This window comes from Rissa tridactyla, chromosome 3 (assembly GCF_028500815.1).
Source record: "Rissa tridactyla isolate bRisTri1 chromosome 3, bRisTri1.patW.cur.20221130, whole genome shotgun sequence".
NCBI classification, from domain to species: domain Eukaryota; kingdom Metazoa; phylum Chordata; class Aves; order Charadriiformes; family Laridae; genus Rissa; species Rissa tridactyla.
The window spans coordinates 126,806,291-126,830,613 of NC_071468.1; the positions used below are offsets into that span (position 1 = coordinate 126,806,291).

The 24,323-nt window shown below is 46.5% G+C and overlaps 1 protein-coding gene across 7 annotated transcripts in view; it reads left to right on the forward strand.

The window, feature by feature from the left end:
• ASXL2 (ASXL transcriptional regulator 2) overlaps nt 1–24,323 on the forward strand; it is a 122,907-nt gene that overhangs the window by 72,365 nt on the left and 26,219 nt on the right. For all 7 annotated transcript variants that reach the window (XM_054196118.1, XM_054196120.1, XM_054196119.1 and 4 more), the window contains 2 exons: nt 13,211–13,326; nt 20,675–20,801. In XM_054196118.1, coding sequence (XP_054052093.1) covers nt 13,211–13,326; nt 20,675–20,801 — 243 coding nt within the window. The remainder of the gene's footprint in view (nt 1–13,210; nt 13,327–20,674; nt 20,802–24,323) is intronic.

Here is a 24,323-nt window from a genome sequence, read left to right on the forward strand (position 1 = left end):
TCGCGGCTATTCTTAATGTACGTTTGCCAATTAATGAAAATTGGTCCGGGGGGTGAGTTGGCAGCGCTGTTGACAATTAGTTCCACATGTGGACCTTGCTGTTCCTGAGCGATCGTTCCCACAGGGCGTGAATCAGGAAGAGTTAATCACAAACAACTGTGTGAGGAAGAGTGGCGATACCTTCATTTGGATATTTTTTGACAGCGGTCTCTAGAAACTGGTCTCTCAACAGCAGACAAGAAACTGAGTTTAATCTTTGCGAAGTTTCCTGCTCTCCGATGGCTCGGCTGGGCACGTTACCCCCCTGTTTTAGCATGGCTCCCTCTCAGAGGGCGTTGTGCTGCACGCTGGACGCAGGATTCCTGCCCCAGGGAGGTTGCAGTCGTGTCACTTGGGTGCCGGTAGGTAAAAGCAGAGAAGGGAATACGGGGAAACAGTTTAAGGTGATCTGTACTGGCTGGACTTTGAGCCCTAATTTAGGACTCTGAGCCACAGGCCTGTATTTCAGTTTATGTAGCTGAAATACACCCTTGAGCTGGTGTTAAATGGGATCATCGGCGTCGTATTATCTTCAGTGGTTTCTCTGCATAAAAGTTATTTATCGAATTCCTAAATTGTCTAAATGAACTGTTTGCAGGTCAACTGTGTGGTTTCACCAATGAAGAAAAACGCTACTTCACAGGGTGAAAATCAGGAAGCTCCAGTTTAGTGGGTAATTGTTCGTGGTTCTCCTCCAAAAAATTACAGCCTTGTGCTAGTGCCGTCTCAGCAGTAAATGCTGCGACAGTCCGGGCATAACGGTTTCACTCTTGAGCGCTCGTGAAACACACAATAACCAAATAATCCTCTCACAGGCACTCGTGCTGTCCTTGGAGCTCGTTTTCCGGCGTGTGTATCTTGGCAAGAAGCCCCGGTGAGGTGGACGAGCCGGTGAGACACCTCGCAGGCGCAGGGTGGGTGGTAGCTGGGAGAGCGACGTGCAAACCTTGGCCGGTTCCAGGTTGTGCCGCCGGGTCGGAGATCCTCTGCTATCAGGAGACGAGATATTTAAGCCGCTTATTTTCTTTTATTAAAATGTATGTTGGCAGAGACAAGCTGCAGTAACGACGATGAAAGAGACCCAAGAGCTAATGAGTTAGTTGTACCCAGACCGGAGGGGAGCAGCCGCGCTGCCCCCGATGCACTCACACCGAGGTGATACGTGATGCCGGAGCCCAGGGGGAGTTCAAAGAAACGTGACCACATCTTCCCTTCTTCAAACGCCTACGTTAGCTTCCTACACGGTTCGTGTTTGGCCACCTCTAATCTGCTCTGTGTTTGAGTCAGCGACTTAGAAACGTGTTCGGTTACCCCAAAACAAAGCGCCCGAAGCATATGGTCCCGCTTACGTTGGCTCTAAGTGTCTGCGGGAGAGAGATGCTGAGGTTCAGCTGCGCTGCTCAGAAGACTCTCTCTGCCCAGGACTCCGGTCCCTGCCCTCCCTTTGCTGACCCCGGGTAGAGGTGGGCATCTGTGGGACCCCACTGCGAGCCAGCACGCCTGGGCAGCCCTACAAAAAAGAACGTAGCCATAAAAAGACTGGCAGCCTTGTGCCTGATTAGCAGTTTGAATCAGGTCGTGGAGGGACCTGATGCATGCCAGGACGGGCCAAGGGAGGGGACGGGTGTAAGACCTCCTTCTGATGACAGCAAACCATTAGAGCGGTTGCTCGCGTACCTTAAACTTGCTGTGCTCCAGATAGATTGTTCCGGCTCCGGAGCACATGTGTCTTCAGTGTGCTGTGGTCTCAGTAGGTGCTCACGGGTGATACTCAGAAAATATTTTAGTGAGGAATTCTGTAAGGCAGCACAAGAAGAAGCCTCACTGTAACTTACTTACGGGGGTTTCTTCACAACCACACGCTGCCCGAAGGGGGCTGCTTTACAAGGAACACGTTGTATGGGGGTGTATTCCGGTTGCAGGTGTGTTACTGCTTCAGAGGAAATACTCCCATACAGAAGGAGTTACATAGCAAGTGGATTCTCTTAAAAAGACATTGTTATTAAAAATACAATGATGGCAGTCACGACAGTCAATAGAAGCTCCCTTGAGCTTTGTGGGCACCTCGCGCTTGACACCATGAGGCAGAGCTTTGGGTTCTGACAAGCTCTTCAGGGCAGTGGCACTGCTTGAAAAGGTGCTCGGCAGCGAGTGCCGTTGGTGCCTGTTGTATGTGCTGCAATTTCTGGTGTGTTTTTTAAACCCGTGCGCTCCCAGGAACGCAGTGACTAACGCACACAAATGCGCTGGAACAGTCATACGAGCAAACGAGCCTCTGTTTTCTCTCGCTGTTTATTCGGTGTTGCTGTTGCCGAGCCAGACGGTTGAGCCGTGTTGCAAGGTGAACCGTCCGCATAACAAGACTTTCCTTGGGGGACGATGCATCCTCTTCGCCCTCCGTTTCAAGAGACGGGACAGAGAGAAAAGCGCTGTGTTTGTGCTGCTTCTTGCTTCTCAGTAGATCTGCCTCCGTTTCTGTTTCCATGGTCCCTTATTGATGCCGTGCTTCAGCTCACATCCTTGCTTGTGAGTACGATGAGATGAAGCCTTACTGAAGCCCGTCTCTCGCGTGCACAGGATGCCGGGGTTTGAGTGACCGTGTCTGTAGAGCTGCCAAATGCTTGGTGTGCCGGAGGTGGCTGTGACCTGCCCGCGTTTCCTCTCGCAGGCCCTGACGGGCAGAGCGAACCCGCTGAGTGGGCGTACTGTCGCACAGTTAGTCTCTCTCCTTCTTCACACGTCTGATACAGAAATACCTTTCATGCTCCTTTTTTGATTGGGATGGCTGACAAGTGAGGGAGCAGAGATGCACTGCTGCTTCTGCCCTTGTATGTGTCCCTGTGTGACGGCCCCAGGTGCTGGCACAGCAGTGTCCGCGTCCTGCCTGACCTGCAGTTACTCACCTCGATGCCTGTTCTGTAGGCTCCAGATTTTCTCCTAAAGGACTCAGAACTGAAGGAGCACCTATTGAAATGACAGCTGTTCTTGGGCTATTGCACATCATCCAGAGAGAGAATTCCTGCAAGGAACGACAAGGGTCACTTCAGAGGCTCCTCAGAGCAGGTGCCGTGTTCAAACTGAGCAGCAGGACACCAGGAACATGAGCACTGTCAGCTGGGTCTCGCTCACGTCAAAACTGGCTGCTTTAGTAGCTGAATGTTAGTGCTAGAAGCTTTTTTGGTGTAAGAGCATAAAATATTGGCCTTTTTCAAAATAATTCTTACACTGGTGTGCTCAGAGGAAGATTTTCCTGTCTTCCCTCGCTTTAACGTAGAGGTTTCTCCCCACTTTTATATCGTCATATAAAACCACCCCCATAACAAGGTATTTTCCCTGTGGGGCAACGCATCCTCCTCGCTCTCCCTTTCAAGGCTGTCATCAGCTGCCGGTGTCCAGCGCGCTCGTGGAGTGCGGAAGTCTTGCTGTGATCCCCCTTGGCACCGACCTCACAGCAGAGTCACCTGGCTGCCTTTGGTCATCAGACGGGTGGCTGTGAAGAAGACAACTCCCACTGCGCCAGGGTAGCTGTCTTCTTCATCAGTGCCATGATTCACAGCCCGCGTTTCTCTCTTTCGCTCTTATCATGAATTGTGCAGTTACGGTTTATGAATTTGGGATGGGTTTTCTCCACTGCCTTTGTGGTGACCTGCAGGGATGCACCTGAGGTACACGTGTGCTGTCACCAGAAACACCAGCGCCTCCATTACCTGTGGCAGTAAGTGCTGGCGGGACGGGCTGCGAGATTCGGTTCTTGGGTTTACACAACTAGCTTTGACCTGTATAATTTCACTTCTGCTTCTCAGCGCCCAAGAGGAGAGACGTTCAGGTGAACTGCAAAGATCTTTGGGCTCTAAAAGTGGCTTTTTTAGGGAAGAGGGAAGTGTTCTTGACACGGAAACTTGTATTTTAGGTACAGTAAAAAGCAAACACTGAAATCTGTGCAGTAACGCACTGAGACCAGGCGGGGCGGCTGCCGAGGTCTGATGTGAGATGATGTTCCGCGAGCGTTGGATGTTTGTCAGTGGGGTCAGTGAACAATTGCTGCGGTCAGCTGCCTGGGCTACCTGGTGCACGTTGTGAATAGCTCAGGTTTATCTCTCGCCCTTGTCTTGACTTTCTCCTAAAGGCGCTCATCTGCTGTAATGTTTGGTTTTTAACAAAAAACCCCCAAACAACAGAACAGCTCATTGATGTTGGCTAATTTGACATCAGCTGAGGTAATTGGCACTTATAGCTGTAACTTTTAAATGAGTTTATGTAAAACGCTTTATTTCTCTTCTTCCTCCCAGTGCAACAGCTGAAAAAATGTTGTTTGGATCAGTAAAATATCTCTAAATTCAGAATATTTTGATGATCGTGATTTGACTTCTTGAACACCCAGGGAGCTGTGCCTTTGTCTGCCTTTGTCATTGCCACGTGTCCTCCAGAGCTTTTTACTGTTTCTTTTAGTCTCCTTTGTTTTACGGTTAGGTTCTGCGCCTGCTGGGCTGGGGACCGCTCGCTCCTTTTGCACGTACGCTCCCTGCAGCAGGGTCTGCCAGCCTGTGCCTGGGCTTCCTAGACGTGCTGCGAGTAATAAACCGGTCGTGTGCGCTCCCCGAGCCTGGGCTGAAACCAGAACTACTTCTCTGTCATTTGGGTAAGCCTGGGGTTTGTGAGCTGGGAGATCTCCGTCGCTGATAAGGTTTTATGGCAGAGATGGTGTCTGAAGCGTTTACGATGCTGATGATGTTCCCGCGCCCAGGCTGGAGAGTACCGCAGCCAGTCTGATGCTTGGGCCCACGTCCCACAGAGCTCCGCACGGAGCCGTCCCTGCCATGAGGGGCCACCCTGGACACGCAGAGCAGGTTTTGGTGGCAGCGTCTCCAGTATTAGCTGTAGAGGATTCGGCTGCTATTGGCGGCTCGGGTTGTCAGACCTTTCTCTAAGGGATCCGGTACTAAACTCTTTGTGGTGTTAAGCTGCTTGGTGCCAACTTCATTTCTTCCCTAGAGCAGAGAGCTGCAGAGCTGTGTCCTCCCTTTTCTCTTTTCTCCTCCTTCTTAAGGTGTTCATTAGTATTTAATTGATGTCCTTTCCTAGAGTGGAGAAACTACCCAGTTCCCAGTAACCAAGTAACTACCCAGTAACCAAGAAGCATGTATGAATAAATTTACTCTAAGAAAGCTTTAAATTGGGAGAGAAAGGGGAGAGAGTGAGCTTAGGTGGGATCATGGCAGCACGGAGACGTGTGAGCTGTCAGACACAGCCTTGTTGAGTACTTCAGTTTGTTTTCTCAGAGCTGCCAGTGCAAGATACACTCCAGTCTCTATATGAAGCGAGCAGTGGATTTTTTTTTATGTTTGTAAAAATGCGATTGGATAACAGGAGTGCGTAATGCGCGTCGGAGCAGTACGAGTTTCAGCTTTACCCAGGGTAAGTGCAGGAGGGGGAGTTCTGGGAAGTTGCAATTGGACAGTATTTTTGGGCATTATTTCTTCCTTCATTTTAGCAAGGAACAGTCATGTGAGGGAGAACTTTTTTTGAAATGGTTGTCTCACTTGGATGTTGTTTTGATATGAATTCAAGGTCGAGTTCTCATTCTGGCAAAGGGCATACCTGTAGGAAAGAAGGGCATTGGATTAACAGGAAACATTTCTGTGCTTCTCAAAATGTGTTTTAATGGCTTTCACTAGAAGTTTTTCATGTAATACATCTGGATCCCATTAGCTGTTTAAAATTGGGTTATTTTAAGCTTATGACTGCACGAAGTTGAAGGGGGGGATACTGTATTTTTAGTTCAGCTTGACTGTACTTTTTTTCCAAGTGAGTAAAGTGCAGCCTTTTCTTTCTGAATGTGTAGATCTCAGGGCAGACAACCCCATGGAAATGCACGCAGCCCCTTCAGCAGGAGCTCTGGGTCCGCAGTAGTCATTTCTTTTCATATTATACTCTCCCAAGCCCAAACAAACTCAGAGCCAACCCCCCCGCAGAGCTCCTACCGCTGAGCCCCGGCTGGGACGCAGAGGTGAGTACCGGGTCCGTGAGCCCACATGGCTTCGCACCGAGCTCTGCCGCAGGAGTGACGAGAGCAGCGCAGGGCTGGCGGCAGCGCCTGCCCGTGGGACGTGTCTTGGGTCTAGATCATGCTGCATTTTGGTCTTTTTAAAGGCAAAGAGTAAACATCTCCTGCCTGAAGACTGTACGGAAGAGCGCTGCTTCTCTGCCAAATAATAACTCAAATTTACGTTGGCAGCGGGATTTCAGATTCCAGACTGCTAATGGGTGGAGTGAATTACCAGGACGCGTTACCCATTCATAAGATGGCATGGATTTCTGCAGCGCTGCAGCCAGAGCAGTTTGTTAGGTGACGCTCGTGCAGCAGTTACCCAGCAAAAGGCTTTTTATCCCCGGGAGATTATTTTTTTTTATCTAATGCTCTGAGTATAAATTTAGCAGAACAATTTCATTGCTCCAAAATAGTTTGATTCCACTTAGCCAAAGATGAGAGCTTCTTTTATTGCAAAGTATACTTGAAACTATAATTAGCTCTGATCCCTAAAAGATAAAGGATGAGAGATCGAGTAAACCCCCAGTTCCAGGAACCGTCGTGCGAGCGGTTCAGGGGGCTGCGCCCTTTGCTGCATCTCTGAGCCTGTTGTAGCGGCGGACCCCAGGGGCCACACGTCCCTCTTGTGACGCTGGTATTTGGTGGGTTGGGTTTGGTTGTCTTCAGCCACAGCTCCAGCAAAAGACTCTTGTCAGATTAGTTTTAGTTTCTCAAACTGTTTTATCTTTTTTTTTTCCTTCTGATTTGGAAGTATTTTGACTCCCAAATCCTCACAACGATTGCAGATGTATTTTTCCTTTACTTCTAGCACATTTTTAATGGTTTTGTTTGTTTCATGCTGTTAAACAGTTAGTTTATTAGCCAAGATACCCACATGCCAGTATTCTGTAAGGTGAACTGCCAAGGCTGACCTTAAGCCGAGTGACTCTAAGAGTAATGTTCTTTTGGAGCCACCGACATAAAACTGTTGTATAAATGCCAGGTCACTTTTCATGCTCGCTTTCTTCCGCGGCACCCGCCGCATCTCTTCGGAAATAAGCCTGAGAAACCCAGCGGTCATTTCTGCTACATCAGTTTAAGAAAATCTTCATCTTGATTTAGGAATTGCCGGAGTGCCTGCCAAGAAAGTATGAGTTCTGTCATCATCCCCATTGTTTCGCTGTTAGACCTCCCCCTGCTTTCCCATTCCCTCCTCTCTGGCTCGGTGCTGCTCCAGGTGTTCTCCTGCGCTGGCTCACACCGCTGGGCTCTGAATAGCCCGGTCCTGCAGCCGGGGAGGAGGAGGCAATCAATCAGAAAGTAAATTAGTGGCTGAGTGAGCAAAGATGTCTGTAGTTCCGTCTAATAGACATGTTGAGCTTAAAGGGACAGTACAGTCGGACAGTCGGTTTTGCCGCCCCAGAGCAGGATCAGCCATGTCTGTCTGTGTTCTCAGTGTTGTTTACCTGACACCATTTGAGAAAGACAGACGTTAGCCAGAATATTATTATTAAATATCATCTTTGGCAAGCAAGCAGATGTATACTGGAAACCAGTGGGATTTCAAACAAATATCCCACCACTTTCACACCCTAAAAGGTAAATAACCTGTGCAAGATGAGACATCCAAGGGAAAAAAAGGGTAAAAATATTTTGGGCATCTTCAACTCTCCATTATTTTCAGTCTCATGCAGTGTGCAGAGCTGTGCTGTACCTGACACAGGATGGGAATTACAGGTCTTGGTGCTTCTTCTTTGGCGGTGGGATGGAATTTAGCTGGGGACTGGCTAAAGTCCGGTTTCAGCGGGCCAGTGGTGTGCTGGGCAGTGACAGCAGAGAGTGCGTGGGGGGGTCGAAGTCCTGGGGTGTTCCAACACTGGGAAAACACGTGGTGTTGTACGCTGTTAAAATGGATGTGTGGTCAAATCCTACTTCGGTCGCCTGGTTTGAGTCTGGGGTTGATCAGTACATTCCTTTATCCGAGAGGATCAAACAGAAAGTCCGTAGCGTTTAACTTAATCGGGTCTCCAAAAGGAAAGACAGGAGGCAGCGTCCCGATGAATCCTATTAGAAGGGATCCCTAGACTACATTCGGCATTTAATATTTGCAGCAATTTACTGCAATTTTTCTAAAAGAATTAACCACTCATCATCTTCAGTAAGTTATCGTTAAGTAAATCTTACTACTTCACTTTGCTGCTGTTAGCACAGTTCCTTTATAAACGTACGAGGAGAATTGATTGACCAATGGTTTAGGGATTGCAAATCTTAAGGGAACCCAGTACCTTGTAAAATGTCGATCAGATCTTGCCAGACTGAAATTTCTAATGTAATTGACCTTTAACATAATTAAAGTTCTGTTGTAATTTCATTTCTCAGAAGAAATGCTCTTGCATCAGTGACACGCCAGGTAAGAAGTCTAAAGTAAGTATAAAGGGCTCTCTGTCCCACAAATTACTGCTGTAATTGGCTGCAGACGGATCTTCCTCCAGTATTTATTCTTGCAGCTGGGACATGGGACTGTATTGGATCCAGTCGTAGTTTATCTACCAGATCGGGGCTCGTGAGGTTTGGCTGACACATGTTCGCTTTATCTCATCTACATTAGTCTTAGCGAAGTGTTAGGGTTTCACCTGGCAGACTTGTCTCCCAGCCAAAGCCCCAGCAGGAAGCAATGAACTGGCGCCGTGACCTGGGGCCAAGTGTGCAGAGTTGCGCGTTTTGGAGCCGTCCTGGCTGTGGATGCGTATATTCAATTGTGTCTCCGGGCCAGCGCTCTCAAATACAGGAGGTTTTTTTGTCACTGCCCTTTAGCCACATTTCTGTCCTTACCACCTATTATCAAGGTGACGTCTCCATCCCATCCTCCTGTGCCTCTTTGGGATGAGGGGATTCTGTTTGCTGTTTCTAGTTCACAAAATCTACTGAATTTTGGTTCTGTCACATACTGGCCCACGGCCTTCCCTAATCTTTAGCAGATTGAGGAAATCCTTATTTACATAGAAACAGCGCAAAGCAGCTCATCGAGTATTTTAAAACCGGGGTGTCTTACCGGATGCGCTGCTTTCCAGGGTGTTGCTTTACGTTCTGTAATTATTTCTGCAGCTTCCCTCCAAAATTGCGCTGAGGATCTAAGGGAGTCAAGAGGTGTAATCTCAGCTCCACACATGTTTCAAATTATAAGAAGGCCTGAAGTGAAGGGTTTAAGGAGGGTTTAAGGAGGACGGAGCCAGGCTCTTTTCAATGGTTCCCAGCGACAGGACGAGGGGCAACGGGCACAAGCTGGAACATAGGAAGTTCCGTTCAAATACACGGAAAAACTTCTTTACAGTGAGGGTGACAGAGCACTGGAACAGGCTGCCCAGGGAGGGTGTGGAGTCCCCTTCTCTGGAGATTTTCAAGCCCCGCCTGGATGCAGCCCTGAGGGATGTGCTTTAGGCAACCCTGCTCTAGCAGGGGAGTTGGACTAGATGATCTCTAGAGGTCCCTTCCAACTCTGAAGATTCCGTGATTCCGTGGTTCCGTGATTCCGTGAAGACAGAACTAACTTTACGGGAATTCTGTTTAAAGGAAACAAACTCAGCTTGTCAAGCCTCGTCCTTGTGGGAGTCTGAATGTTTCTCTACACGTGCAGCCTTTGTGTCGTACCTCCGCTTGGCTGCCTGCACCGTTCTCGGCAGGATGGAGCCTTCGTGAGAGCTTTTGGGTCCAAGGACCCAGGGGTGTATTCGCACAGGTTTATCCTCCCATCCACCCCCCGCTTCGCTTTGGGGGCCCGCAGCTGTGACTTGGTTGCCTTTCTCAAGTTCTCCTGTTTGTTCTTGAGAATGTATTGTGGTTACAGCTGTCAGTCCAGCGCAGCAGCCGTTGTGGCACCGAGGGCTTTTGCACCATCAGGGGATGCACAAAATATCTTAATGCAGCTTTATTGTATCATCTGCTCCAGGGCTGAGGTGTCTTCCCAGGTGTGGGGTTCAGCCTGCGCTGCCTTCCTGGTTTTGAAATACTAGTTTTCTTTATTTAAAGACAGCATAAAAATTACAATGTGAATAGAATGTGCGCCTGGAGAAGAATAGCCTGCATTTGGCTTAATGTTTCTATTTCACGCAGAACTTGCAGTTTCAGCAGTGATAGGCTTCAAAGAGGATGTGGTTTATGTTCCTGCTATTCAAATGTCTCAGAACCAGTAACAGGCTGCCTGTTTCTCTGCCCGGGTTTTAAATGTTAAACCAAACTTGTGTTTTCTCCGCGTTTAACGCTTACAAGCAAGGGTGAGTTTTAGAAAGGCGGCGGGGGAGAGCGTTTGCCCGGCTGAGGGCTGTGAATGTCCCCAGCTCGGGTGGGAGCAAGGGCTGGGCCCGGGCTCGCTGGGTGCTGACAGCGCCCGAGGGCTGCGACCACGGTGCTTTCCCGCAGAAACGGGGCACCCAGGCACGAAGCTACATCATTTCATCACGTATGTGGTCCTTCCTTTGAGAATAATGTAAAATCCCTCAATATCCCTCATTTTTATTATGTCCTTAACCGTTTTCCTTACTTTCCTGAATCCCACCAAATTTCATTGCTGTCGTGTGACCAGCACTACAGCATGTGAGACAGTCAGTGTCAATACGCCCTGAGAATTTTACACACATCAGTCATTTTGCCATCTTTGCACATCGCATCATCTTGCTGGCCATTCTCATCTGCTTGTCAGCCGTAATGGATCCCTTTCCTGAGATGCCACAGTTAATTTAGATTACTGCAGGTTCTATGAGTATCTTGGGGGTTTTTTCCTCTAAAAATTTGCTTATTTTTTGATGTTTTACTTCGTACTTTTGGTCTTTCGTTCTCTGTATTATGTTTCTCTGAATTTCCACACAATTTGCTCTGATGTTAGCTAAACTAAATATTTAATATTTTACTGGTTTTGCATTCCGGACTATCACTAAGCACTAAGCTGCTCCCTGGTTAGTACGTGACCTTGCAGAATTTTTGCCTTTTTCTTGGCTGATTGACATTTGATTCTGTTCTTCGCCTTCTGTCCCATCCAGCATCGGAGTTCTGCCAGTTCTTTGTTTTTTAAACAATAGCCAAATAATTTTTAGAAGCCTTTTGTTGAAAATCTCTGGAAGTGTGAGTGAATTCTTAACAACAAACTGTCTTTTCTTCCAGTTCTCTTCATCGTTGCGCTCAGAGAATTCCACTGAGTTTGTGAGATCTGCTTTTCCTCTCCAGGTGCTGATCACACTTGACCTTTCCAGCTTCTTCTTCTTCTTCTTCTTGAACTGCAGTTTCAACCAAACCGAGACACAAATGCAAGTTTACAAACATTCTTACTGCTCTTTCAAAGTACGGATATAACCTTTGCTTTCCAGATCTTGGTATAACATCAGGGTTCTTTTTTTGCCTTCTAAGTGGTTGATCCGCTTGCTGTGTGACACTGTCACCTTTCTCATGCGCGTGCATCACCCGGTATGGTAATCTGGTCAGTGACTTTTAAATTACCGATTTCTTACCATACCTTTTTGTTGTTGTTGTTGTTTTTAATGACATTTCAGAGTCTGATATTGCCTCATCTCTGTGGTGTATGCCTTCTAAAAAACTTGCTCTTTTCATTTAACGGCCATGCCACACGTGAGAATTTTATTTTTCATAATTTGTTGTTCTGTGCATTTTATTGAAATGTTGCTTTCTGATGCCTGCTGTCACTGCATTATTTTTGGGATCCCTTCTCTGTGGATACAGAGTGGGATCACACTGTGGCTGTTGTTAACGAAGAGCTGTTGTCGTTATCTCTTAACCCCTTTCTGTTGCAGAAGGACACTAGTTTAGCCTCACGCGTTCTGGAAGTAATAGCTTCAGGAAGCAATAATTTAAATAGTTACATGTGAATCTGTTTTATAGTAGGGGCTCTCCCCGCCCTGGGATCAAACATTCTTTGACTCTTCATTTTGTTTCCTTGATCTTACAGTGGGCAGCATTATCTATACAAATTCACGTGTGGATATATAGAGAGACCACGAATTTGCTGACTTAAATTGTTTTCTTTTTAACTGGCTGCCTCATCCCAGTCTGGCAGATTTGCCTTTAGAGCCCGTTGCAGGTGGAGCCGTGTCTCACTGATGCTCTTGGCTGTGCCTACATGGTGTTTGTTCTGTTACGGCCATCGCGCAACGTAAGGTGCTCCAATTAATGTCATTTTGCTTTTGGCCTTTTTTGTGGTCCGATTTCAGTGTCAGCAGCTAAGCAGCAGTGACTAGCCCTAGGGTGCCGATACCGGGCTTTGTGTGTAGGTACCTGTGGCGGGTTAGCCTTGGCTGCTGCCCAGCACAGCACCTATTTGCCAAGACAACTGAGGCAAAACCACGATGATGAGAGACTGGGACGGACTGGCGTCCCATCACCCCACTGCTGCCGGAGCAGAGCATTTTGAGTATCCTGTGCCAAACAGGTATATTCAAGCCACGTGAGCAGCTGGTCTTTAACTCCCCTCCTCGATTTGTTGGTTGTAATGAGAACATTTAAAACTCTAAATCGCTTGAAACTAGAAGCCTTGCTTTAGGACTCTGCGTGGCTACGGCTAGATTTCTTTAAGCATCCAGGCTCATCCACTGAGAATATACATTCATTTACTGGGATATCCTGTGTATTCCCATATTTCTTTTTAAAAAGGAGCAAGTGATAGTCAAGTTCAACTTCCTTTGCATGTCATTTGTCTTCTTGCTCTTGTGTGGGATTTGGATTTATTCTGATCAGAAACTGCTCTCGATTAGGTGTCTGACCACCGGTCGTTCCAGATGAAGACAACCATTGCCTGTGTCTGTGTTTCCAGTTAAATTTCCTGCATGAACCTGAAGCTTTTTCTCAAGCTGCAGTGTTGTTTGATAGCAGCTATTTACAAGATGAATAAAAAAAGAGACGGACAAGAGATGAAAAATCTGAAGTTGGTCATAGGAATTGCTGTTGGCTTTCAGAGGAAAACAGCTGCCTTGGTGGTGGGGAGGAAACAGAATTGATTCTTCATGCAAAAAGTAGCATTTGCTAGAGGTGCGGTTTTCACGAGCCTCATGAGATGATGTGAAATGGTGAGGACTGGCTAACGTGCTGCAGGCAAATGGATAAAGGTCGGATTATGGGTTTTGTTTCTTCTTCTTTTCGCAGTGTCATCTAGACTGTCACAGACATCCTCCCCACAGTCGGGCTGCCCGTCACCTTCCATCCAGACAGGCAAAGTCATCTCCTCGTCCCAGAAGCACAGCAAGAAGGCGCTCAAGCAGGTAAGTAGCCTGGTCTGCAGCCTGGTTTGAGCGTCGTTGCAGTCATTTTATTTCTCTGGTAAATCGTCTTTCTCAGTGAAACTGCACCCTGCAGGGAGGGAAGTCAGGACTTCCTGGCTGTCTCATAGTAACAGAGTTTCGCTAAAACATCCCTCTCTCTTAAAGGCTGTTCAAAATACTGTGCTATTTAGTTCTTTGCTTTTTCCCTAAGTAAGCATCTAGAATTTATTTTTTTATTATTATGATTAGAGACCAGATATGAGGTGTTATTTCTTTTCTCCCAACCTTTTGATGAGTGTGCTTAACTTTCTACAGTCTGCTTTAGTAAATGGAAGGATTTTTGGGAAAAAACTGAAATCCGCTGACTTCTTACCCTAGTTAGCGGCATACTTTGCCTTCAGAGGAATTCTGTGGGTGCAGAGTGTGTGCGTTTACAGAGGGAATAAGGGGAAGGAGAACACGCTGACTTTGTGTTGCACCTCTGCTGGGTGTTATGAGAAAAAGAGGATGGATTATGTTCCAGGCCTGGGGAATGACTGTTGTGTAGATGGTGTTAATTGTATGCATGCAGGATGGAATGGGTGAGGGTTTGTACTTCAAATGATTCGTTCCTCCTAATGAAAAACGCAAGACAAATTGGTCCCCTGAGTGTCTTATTTGCAGGTGTTTCCCCAACGGCATTGTTTAGTTTTCCATGATCCTTAGAAAGGAAATGCTTTATCAGGGTTAGATTTACTCCTCAGTAAAGTAAAAATCTTAAGGATTTAGGAATCGAGTTGCAGAGGAGGTGCTAGTCCAGGGATTGTGGAAGCTTGTCACAGACAGATGAAATCGTGATGTGTTCCAGATAGGATTTACCTTTTCCAGCCCAGCCTGTTTTCCTGACTTCTTCCAGCTGAGAAGCAACACTTGGGATGGCGTTCAGCTAACAGAGATGCCTGCGGCCCTGGGAAAAGGATCTGCAGTGAGAGAGAAGGATCTAATTAGGGCATATTTAAAGGACACCTTTAAAGGTCCCTTCCAACCTGACACATTCTGAGATTCTATATTATTAAGGAGAATATTACAGGGGAAGATAAGGCAACTGGACAAACGGGAGCTTTGTTTCCAGCAAGAGAGAGTTGAGCTGGTGTCAAAACGAGGGCCAGCTTCAGGGAGCCTTCTCATTTCTTTCTTTTCCCACTTGGCCGTTTCTCGACAGCAGCATTGGTGTTCTGTGATGTTGCTTGCTGCTCATAGCCGCAATAAAGCAGCGAGATTGTGTTGTCACTGTAGGCAGATTTCCTTCTGAAGTTCAGAGTCAAGCTTCCGCTTTCATTTGAATCCTCAGAAAATTGCTTCTCACTAATTCAGCAAAGGTATTAATTATACTCTTTGCTTTCCCTCCCTCATCCCTCTTTAAGCCTGGCTGGCAATCATTTCTCTCTAACATCCACAAAGACTTTTCTCTTTTAAGAGTGATCAAACAGACTCGGGGGTTGCTATAAGCAGTCCTCTTTCCCCTCGCGTGCTCCGCAATTCCTCTTCGTTCTCTCTGGTCTCCAGGTCCCTGCTTCCCAGAGTCACAGGTTGGAAGGGACCTCTGGGCAAAGCCACGCTCCATTTCCAAACCTACACTATATCCAAACCTGCGCTCCGTCTACTTTTCTCCTCTCTTCCCAGCCTCTGTCCTTACATGCCTAATAGTTTTCTGCTTTTCATCTCTGAATTCCCCATGATCCTGCTCCCACCAGCTTTTCCCCACATTTATATTCATTCCTCGCTGTCTCTGCTCTCTTCCTCCTCCACTCCCCAGCTTTCTTACTCCGAGATGTCTGCTTCCCGAGCATCCTTCTTCCAGCGCTGTCTCTGAATGCAATGAAATATGTCAGAGCCAGTGAGTTCCAAAATTGAGACAGAGTTCTCAGTTTCACTGTTAATCTCATTGCTTTGGGGGGAAAAAAAATCAGAAATCCTGAAAGAGAAGCGGGGAACCCTATGGAGGCCTTGAGGTCTGCATAGCATACCTGTTCATACTTAGCAGTTCTGCAGCTCTCTGCAAGGCAAAAAGCTGCTTCTGGTGGTCATCATCTTCCATCACAACAGCTCTTCTCCCTGAACTCAACTCCGCTGTCCCGGAGTAGGGCATCAAATTGTAGCACAGTGAATAACTTGCCTTCTAGGCAAACCAGAATAAAAAGTGTTGCCGCACAACACCATAACCGCTCAATCATTCCAACTTCCCTGTCTAAAGCTTGCTCTAGCTTTGGATCAAATTAAGAACATTGCATGTCCAATCCTTTGCTTAATTTTAATTGCAGTGTGATTCTGTCATTTTGACCAAATGCCACATCTTCACCTCTTCCTAAACATGGTTGCCACTGTGGTCAGAAAAAGTTTAAAAAGTAGATAAAATGAGCAAATATAGATAGCAGGAAGGAGACAACAGTCTAGATGAACCTGCTTTGGCAGGAGGGGTGAACTAGATGTTCTCCAGAGGTCCCTTCCAACTCCTGTGATTCTGTGATGAGGAGAGTAGTAGGAAAAACATAAGATGTTGAGGCAAACAAGAAGAAAGCTTTCATATTTTTAATTATGCCTGCAACCCACATTATTTGCTCGCGTGCACTGGAGAAGGCAGCTGGCTGAATTCAGCCCTCCTGTCTTCCACGCTAAGTAATTATAATATTACTGGAGGGAAGGGAGAGCAGATTTCTGAGTGAGAACTTTTGACCCTGGAACACAATGCTGCTGCTACACTGACAATAACTATCAGGTCCTTTAAGAAATACGGATCAGAATTTAGTTCGTAAACACATGAAAGTTAAAACTGTAAAATCCAGCCAAATAATATGGTGTGTACCGGTGTGCCATCACCACACGGTATAGTAAGTAAGCAGCGTCTCTTACAATCATTTGGAAAAATCCTGAGTTAGGGGTTTGCAATACCTGAATCTAAATGGGCAGAGACATGGCAGTGCTCATCCTGCTGGAAAGGTGAAACAGTCATGGGGAGAAACCCCCTTTGTTACAGTGAGTCTGTGCTGATACAAAAAACCACCACATTGAGACTCTGAAATTTATAATCCGGACCCAGGAAGCTTGGTGATTTCTCACCCATTGCTGGAAAATGCAAGTACACTCTAATCCTTTCCTCTGATCCTCTCCAATCCACTGACCTCATCTCATCCTTACCTAGTTTGAGTAGCCACCCCAGTACTGTCAGGATTCACAGAACCCTAGAATCCTAGACTGGTTGGCGTTGGAAGGGGCCTCTAGGGTCCCTCTGGTCCAACCCCTGCTCAAGCAGGGTCACCCAGAGCCGGTTGTGCAGGACCGTGTCCAGACAGCTTCTGAACATCTCCAAGCAGGGAGGCTCTACAACTTCTCTAAGCAAGAATTCAGATGGAATGTCTTGTTTTGTGCCCACGGCCCCTGGTCCGGGCACTGGGCACCACTGGGAGAGCCTGGCTCCGTCGCTTTGGTACCCTCCCTGTAGGTGTTTATCCACATGGATTCAACCCCCTGAGCCTGCTCCAGGCTGGGCAGCCCCAGCTCCCTCAGCCTCCCCCCGCGGCAGAGACGCTTCAGTCCCCCCACACCCTGGTGGCCCCTCGCTGGGCTCTCTCCAGTCTGTCCATGTCCCTTCTGGACTGGGGAGCCCAGCACTGGACCCAGCACTCCCAGTGTGGCTTCACCAGCGCTGAGCAAAGGGGAGGGATCCCTTCCCTCGATCCAGATCTCATCATGGTGTGTTAACATTAGAAATTACACCCTCTGCTCTAGTAAGGTCTATACCGTTGGCTTTCGTCATTATCCATTACACTTTTATTTGTTACCACGTACACAGAATGAATAAGGCCAGGGACTGGGTTGGGCTGCACCTTACAAAAGCTTTCCGGTCAGCAAATAGTCGCTTTGTCACCTTTTGTGTGAAGAAAGCAGCTGTACAATACAGATTTTTCCCCATTAAGTGCATCCCCACGGGTTTTAACCTTCATTACCGGAGACCGTCGGCAGGTGCAGAGCAAGAGGTGGGTGCTGAGGAGCAGCTCCTGGTCCTGCTGCCGTCGCCCTTGTCACCCACAGTGGAGCTGACATGGAGGAGCGTGTGGCTGACATAAGGTCTTTGTTTAAATTACAATTAAAGGAGGTGCTGATGATACTGACTGGATGGTGCCATTTTGAATTAGGCTCTTTTTCAACGCTATAAAGTGGTGGTTTCCGCCCTCAACAGCGGGGTTTACCTCAGAGCTGCCCTTTGTGCGAACGCACCTGCGCGCTGAGGAACATCTGCCCTCCGCGGAGGGCGGCACAGCACACCCGGTGAGAACAAAGGACAGCTTCAAGGCAAACAAAAGGAAAATAACGAGCCCCTGCGCACGGGCGCAGAGGGAGTACCCACCCAGGCAGGTCAGGGTTAGAGGAGAGTCGTGGGCTGCTGCTGGCAGAGGGGTTTGCCATGCTCTGGGGGCTCTGGAGAGACTGAGAGAGACTGACCCTCTGAGAGAGAGAGGCCCCCTGAGAGAGACCCCCTGAGAAAGAGAGACCCTCTGAGAAAGAGAGACCCTCTTGAGAGAGAGAGAGACCCCCTGAGCAACCCTCTGAGAGAAAGTCCCTCTGAGAGACCCTCTGCTGAGGCTTCTGCAGCCGCGGCGCCTGGAAGCTGCTGCCTGATTGGTGGGTGCGGGGTAGTTAGCCTGTTCCTGATTGGCTCTTCCCTGACAGAGGCGGGCTGGCACAGTGGGGCCTGGCATGGCTGGAGCGGAGGGGAGCCAGGGCTGGTGTGGGGTCTCCTGGGGGAGCCGGGGCTGGTGTGGCGTCTCCTGGGGGAGCTGGGGCTGGTGGGGGGTCTCCTGGGGGAGCCAGGGCTGGTGGGGGGTCTCATGGGGGAGCTGTGGCTGGTGTGGGTGTTATGGGGAGCTGGGCCTGATATGGGATTCCATGGGGGAGCTGGGCCTGGTGTGGGTGTTACAGGGGACCTGGGCCTGGTACGGGGGAGCTGAGGGTTGCTGGGCCTGATACGGGGTGTTATGGAGGAGCCAGACCTGTTGTAGAGTGTTATAGGGAAGCTGGGCCCTTTCCCGGTACTTAGAGGGAGGTTATTGAGAAGACAGAGCCAGACTCATCGCAATATTCCTCTCTACAACTCCCTGAAAGGAGGTTGTAGAGAGGTGGGGATCGGTTTCTTCTCCCAAGGAACAGGTGATAGGACAAGAGGAAACGGCCTCAAGTTGTGCCAGGGGAGTTTTAGATTAGATATTAGCAAAAATTTTTACACTGAAAGGGTTATCAAGCGTTGGAACAGGCTGCCCAGGGAAGCGGTGGAATTGTCATCTCTGGAGGTATTTAAAAGACAGGTAGATGTAGCGCTTAGCGATATGGTTCAGTGGTGGTTTTTGTCAGTGTTGGGTTGATGGTTGGACTCAATAATCTGAAAGGTCCTTTCCAACCCAGGCAATTCTATGATTCTAATATGGTGAAGGAAGTGGGATGATGAGAAATGGCGGGCGTTAAGTTGGATGGTATAAGGGAAAACATGACATGAGGAAAAGCTTTTTGCCCATGAGGACAGTCCGGCAGTAGAGCTGTGCCATCTCCAGCCTGGGAGGTTTTCAAGATTAGCCTGGCCAGAGCCCTGAGCAGCCTGGTGCAGCCGAGCTGACCCTGCTGTGAGCTGGGGGTTGGACTGGAGACCTCCTGAGGTCCTTTCCCACCTGAATTATTCTGTGATTATGACAGGACTCAATATAAATTAGATATATTAAAGAAGCCCCCACATATTTATAACAGAGAACATAAATGCGAAGCTGACAGGGAATTTAAAAGGCAGTATCGAATGAATAATTGTTTCCTCCTCTTCCCACACATGCCTCAGCCACCATTGGCGTGGGCACCTCAGGCGCTGCATGACCGAGAACTGAGGTGACAAAATGAACAAACGCAGAATTCTTTTACCTAAGCTGAGAAAAATGCAGCAATTAAATGGCATATAGAATGGGTAAACAATACAGAAACCCTTAAATATTTGAAGTGATTTGCATAATGGAAGTATGGGATTCAGACAAGCCCCTGAACATACTAGTGGTCTTCATAGTCTAGTACTTTCTGGACATTCACTGTTGCCTGTGATTCATCTTCAAACCAAAAAAGAATTTGTAAAAGCTTTCTTGAACTTGTTTATGGATGTTTGTTACTCATGTGAATGCTGGGTCCGTCTTTTATCTTTCTGGGTTTTTAAAAGCTTTTGACCTCAATAACAGGAGGTTAATTGTGCGTTGCAGAGGGTACTTCCTCTTACTGATTTTTGATTTTGCTGTGTTTCAGTTTGGCTGTATATTTTTTTTAACGTGTGGTAGAAATGGCTAAATAAGAACTATTTAATAAATTGGAAAATGGGAAGCTAACATGTCCATTCATTATCTGTATCCTTTTGTGGTCAGTCTCCCTCATTTGTGTCCTACAAACTTTGAGTCTGTCTGTCTTCTGTTTTCCTCATATGGCAGATTCTGCAGGTATCTGCACATTTTTATTCTCTCTCCTAGTTCTCACTGTGTTATTATTATTGTTGTTGTTATTATTTAAGATAGTGATGATCTCTAGTTAACAGTCCCACTTATTTGTATATATGCAGCATAATACTTCCCATTACTTCCTATTCTGAAATTGTACTACATACTTGATACTTCGTAACTTATTCTGCTGTGTTTATTTGGGTTTGGATTTCATTTTTTGAAAACAGACACTTTGGTTTGGGTAAACGCTGCAGTTTAACCAAATGCCTTCTTACTTCCTTGTCTTAGTCATTTGTGCCTTTTAGGCTCTACCATGGCTGCTTTAACCATCTTTTCTGAAACAAAGGATTTTATTTTCTTCCCTTCAGTGTTTTAATTGTTGTTACTCTCCTAATTAAAAAAATCCTTCCTAATGAGTAGCATCTCTGTTGAAGACTTTTTAGTAAGTTGCTACTTGCTTCGCCAGGAGACGGAAATGAATTATATTATGGTGCTTTGAAGTTATTTATATAATTACTTCATGAACCAACTCCATATTTGGAATCCTTTCTCTTTGCATTCTCTAGAGATCATTTTTTTATGAAAAGACACAACTTAAGATATTCTGCAACCATTCACTTTTTGGTTTATATGCAAAGGTAGGCAATCTGTCTCCCTGTAGTAATGTATTTAAATAGACAGTATCAGTGTCCCATGCAAAGTGAATGTGTTTCAGAAGTTGTTTTGAACTTTTGATGTAGTTACAATGAGAATCCAGATATCGGTTGCTGTAAAACAAGTGGTTTGTACTGCATGCTAATAACTTCTAAGAATATTTTGAATTTCCCTTTGGTCATGTCTGTCCTCTTCCCCAGGCCTTGAAACAGCAGCAGCAGAAGCAGCAGCAGCAGCAATGCAGAGCCGGCATGCCCGTGTCCTCTAATCAGCACGTCCTTCTGAAGCACGTCAAGGCAGCCAGTGACTCCGCACCGGCAAAATCTAGTAGGTGGCAGTAACACTCCTATGTGTTCTTTTACTGTTTTATCTCTCTAACTTACCTTTTCTTATTCTTAGGGGACGAGAGAAGAAAGTGTTCTTTTCATACGGCATTCTTTTTGTTTCTGAAATAGTCTAGCTTCTCTTTTCCTGGCTTTGATTTTATTAGGAATGCATTCAGTTAAGAACAGATCTTGAATAGATCTTATTGCGCCATTGTCTGGTTAAAAAGCTTCTTTCTGTGATAAATGTCTTCCCCTATAGGTGCCTGTACGCTGTGGTCAGGTACTTCTCATGGCTACGCAAATTAAGGTGGTGTTTCTCTTAGTATTCATTTATTTCCAAAGTGGCTCCTCATTCTGTAGTGTGGCTTTCATGTCTTGTTCCGAAGAATGTTCTGATCTGAAAGATCCCACGTTGTTTCCAGCATTTACGCTGCAGTAGAAATTAATGAGATAACTGCTCTTCTCGTCCTCATTCAACAGTGCATTAGCTCCCTTACCAGGAGCAGCATTTCACTGGCTATCATAAATTCCTGGTAGTTACTTCTAGCTAGTTTTCTCTAAATTCTTTTCAGTGGAACTGATTTCCATTACAACCTCCTGATTCTGTGAGCGTGACTCAAGTTGTTTTCTTTTCGATGCAAGAAATGCCTCTGTGTTTGTATAGATGGGTTTTCCTGTTGTACAAATAAATGACTTTGTAGACTAACGCCATCATTATTTTATCAATCCACAATTTCTCAAGTCATCTGTAAACGTTACCAGTAGTGGCTCAGTACCATCTCCCACATCACTGAGCACCACTTTGCTTTTGTTCATACTTACGGCAGAAATCAAAACAGTGGGCCTATCAAATCAAATCAAATCAAACATATTTGGCCTGGTGACCTGTGTGCAACACTGCCGATGGCACACGCATGAAAGGTGTAAAAGCCAGGCTGGCGTGTGTAGTGCTCTCCCAGAATGAAGTGTGTGGTGCTCAGGGAGCTCCAAAGCAAAAGGAGGTGTCTTTGGATTTCATGGACTTGGTGGGATTTTCTTCGGTGGATTTGCCTAACCTGAGGGGTGGGAATGTTGACTCTGTAAATGCCTTGTGGCAAACACCACACTGTAAAAACTACTCATTTTTGTTTGTTTTGGGCCAGGCTCCTTATACCTTTATTTGATTCCTTCTAATGATCAAACAGGCAATGAACAACTATTGTTTATTCAACAACTTCTTGCCACTCGTGACTTCTGTAGGCATGTCTTTTTCAATCTGAAGAGTCCTACTGTATTACCTTATTCCTCATACAGAAGGCTAGGTATGCTTTTTGCAATAGAGAATGAAAACCGTACATAGTATTCAGGGTGCAAGATGCATTCTGAATTTGTATAGCATCATTTTGGTATTCTATATTTTGTTCATCTTTTCTTAACAATTCCTAGCATGCAGTTTGCCTTTTTTTGACCCTGCCAAGAGCAGGCATTTTCCTAGAACCATTGAGATTCTGAGACCGTCTCCTGAGTTGTCATTTTCTATTTTAGGACCCAAGACTACATATGTAAGGTTAGGCGGGTTCTTTTTGTACATCACTTCATGCTTCCATACAGTGAACCATATCTGTTCTTTTATCACTGAACTATTCATCGTCATTAAGTCCAGCAGCTGTAATGGGGAGGGGAGGTGTTGGGACCTAAGAAATAAGCAGAATTTAGATACATGGTTAGTATATATGGTACGGGGCAGGGAGAGGCAGGAGCAGGAGCAGCAGGATTGTGTAAAAGAAGAAAAGAGGGATGGCTTTTTGAGGCTGAGATCTCTTCCAAAAAGCAACGGTCTCTTTCTCTGCTTCACTGTCCCGCTGATTCCAATCCTGCTTCACCATCTTCTGCAACACATACACAGTCCCTGTCTGTTTAAGCTGTGTGTGCTTCTGAAGTCCCTACCCTTACACCTGTTACACTAATTACCATGGGTAAAATGCTGTGCGGTCAAACTCAGGCACTTCTATGAGATGGAAATTCCTTCCCCCTCAGTAATTACCCTGTTACTCCATCCTTCACCCTTGATTTACTTGACTGGTCCTGATTCGTCTCAGAAAGATGATGATGAAAATGTAACCGTCAAGGAAGGGGCAGCAAGAACACTCACTCAAAAGACTTCGGTCAGGTATTCTCTCACAGATGGAGTGGCTGGGACTGGCGGTCATGACGCTTGCCCAAAAAAGAGGAATGAAAGCAATCAGATTGCAACAAAATTAAATTTCCAACCCCAAATCCTAAGCTATTTTCAGTCTTCTTAAAAATGACTTTTTGTTAAAGCCTGATAACATGAGTAATACCAAACTGTTACCTTACCGAACAAAGGTGTGCCTTCTTTCTTCTTATAGTATCTATTAACAGCATTTATTTCCAGGCTCACAATTCTTTCCCCTTCCAAACAGTCCGTCCTTCAGGCAAGCCTGTGCTTAGGACAGCACGTGGAGAGAGAGCAGCTGCATCTCTGCTACGGAGTTAATCACTGCTGAAGTACTGGGCATAGGGACTGGAACTCAAGTCAATCCATTCTGCTAAATTTCCCTGGCGTAGCTGTGGCTCGGGACAAGCTAGTGGCCTCACAGCCCATCCGTGGCACAGCTCGATGTTCAGCACAGGCCAAACATCATTCCCTGCAGGCAGCTGGAACATGACCAACCCCACCTGAGGGACAGAGAAGGCATAAGGACGTAAACACAGCCGGTTGCTCCGAGGGCTAGGGGAACGCCCAACCTCACTGTCCTGTTTACTACTATAGAAGTAGCCAGAGAGGATTAGACAACAGCAATACGACAGTATTAGCATGAAAAACATTCTGCTCTTGGATATTCTTGGGGTAATTAAGTGAATGTTTAGCTGAAATCACTGGTCAGGTTAAGAAATTCCATAGAGCCATCAGAAGCAAGGCCTAGGAGTAGCCTTGAGAGCTCATGTAGTCCACACCCTTTCCTCAGGGCAGGAGCTGTGATGCATTCCTGACGGATGTTTTCTTCAGTCTGTTCTGAGATGCCATTGCTGCAAAGACCAATTGCGTCAAAAACTCCTAGCAAGTCTTGCCCTTCCTGCTTTGTGAACTTTATCCTTAAAATGTTTTTCTTAGCCTCTAATCAGAATCTTTTCTTGCTTCCTTGGGTTCAAACCCAAGATTTCCTGTCTACCGTGGACACTGAGTGCAGGTCATTTGATTTCTTCTCCCTACCACCGTTTACATAATTGGAGATGTTTCCTCATCTCACGCTGATTTTCTTCAGTATAAAATTCTTTCTGTGTTTTAGTGCGTTTGTTTATTCTGCCTTTCCAAATAGCTCTAAACAAATCCAACCCAAAACTAGACCAGTCTGTCCTGGCTTGCTGGTTATATACTGCTGGAATGTTTCTTGTAACATCTGTTCAGACATATGCAAGGTTGCGGCTGTGCGCCATATATCCGATTGAAAGGAACAAGCATATTTATCAGCTGTACTTCATGCATCATTTCACAGCAGAGTGAGTATTTAACAGTTGATGA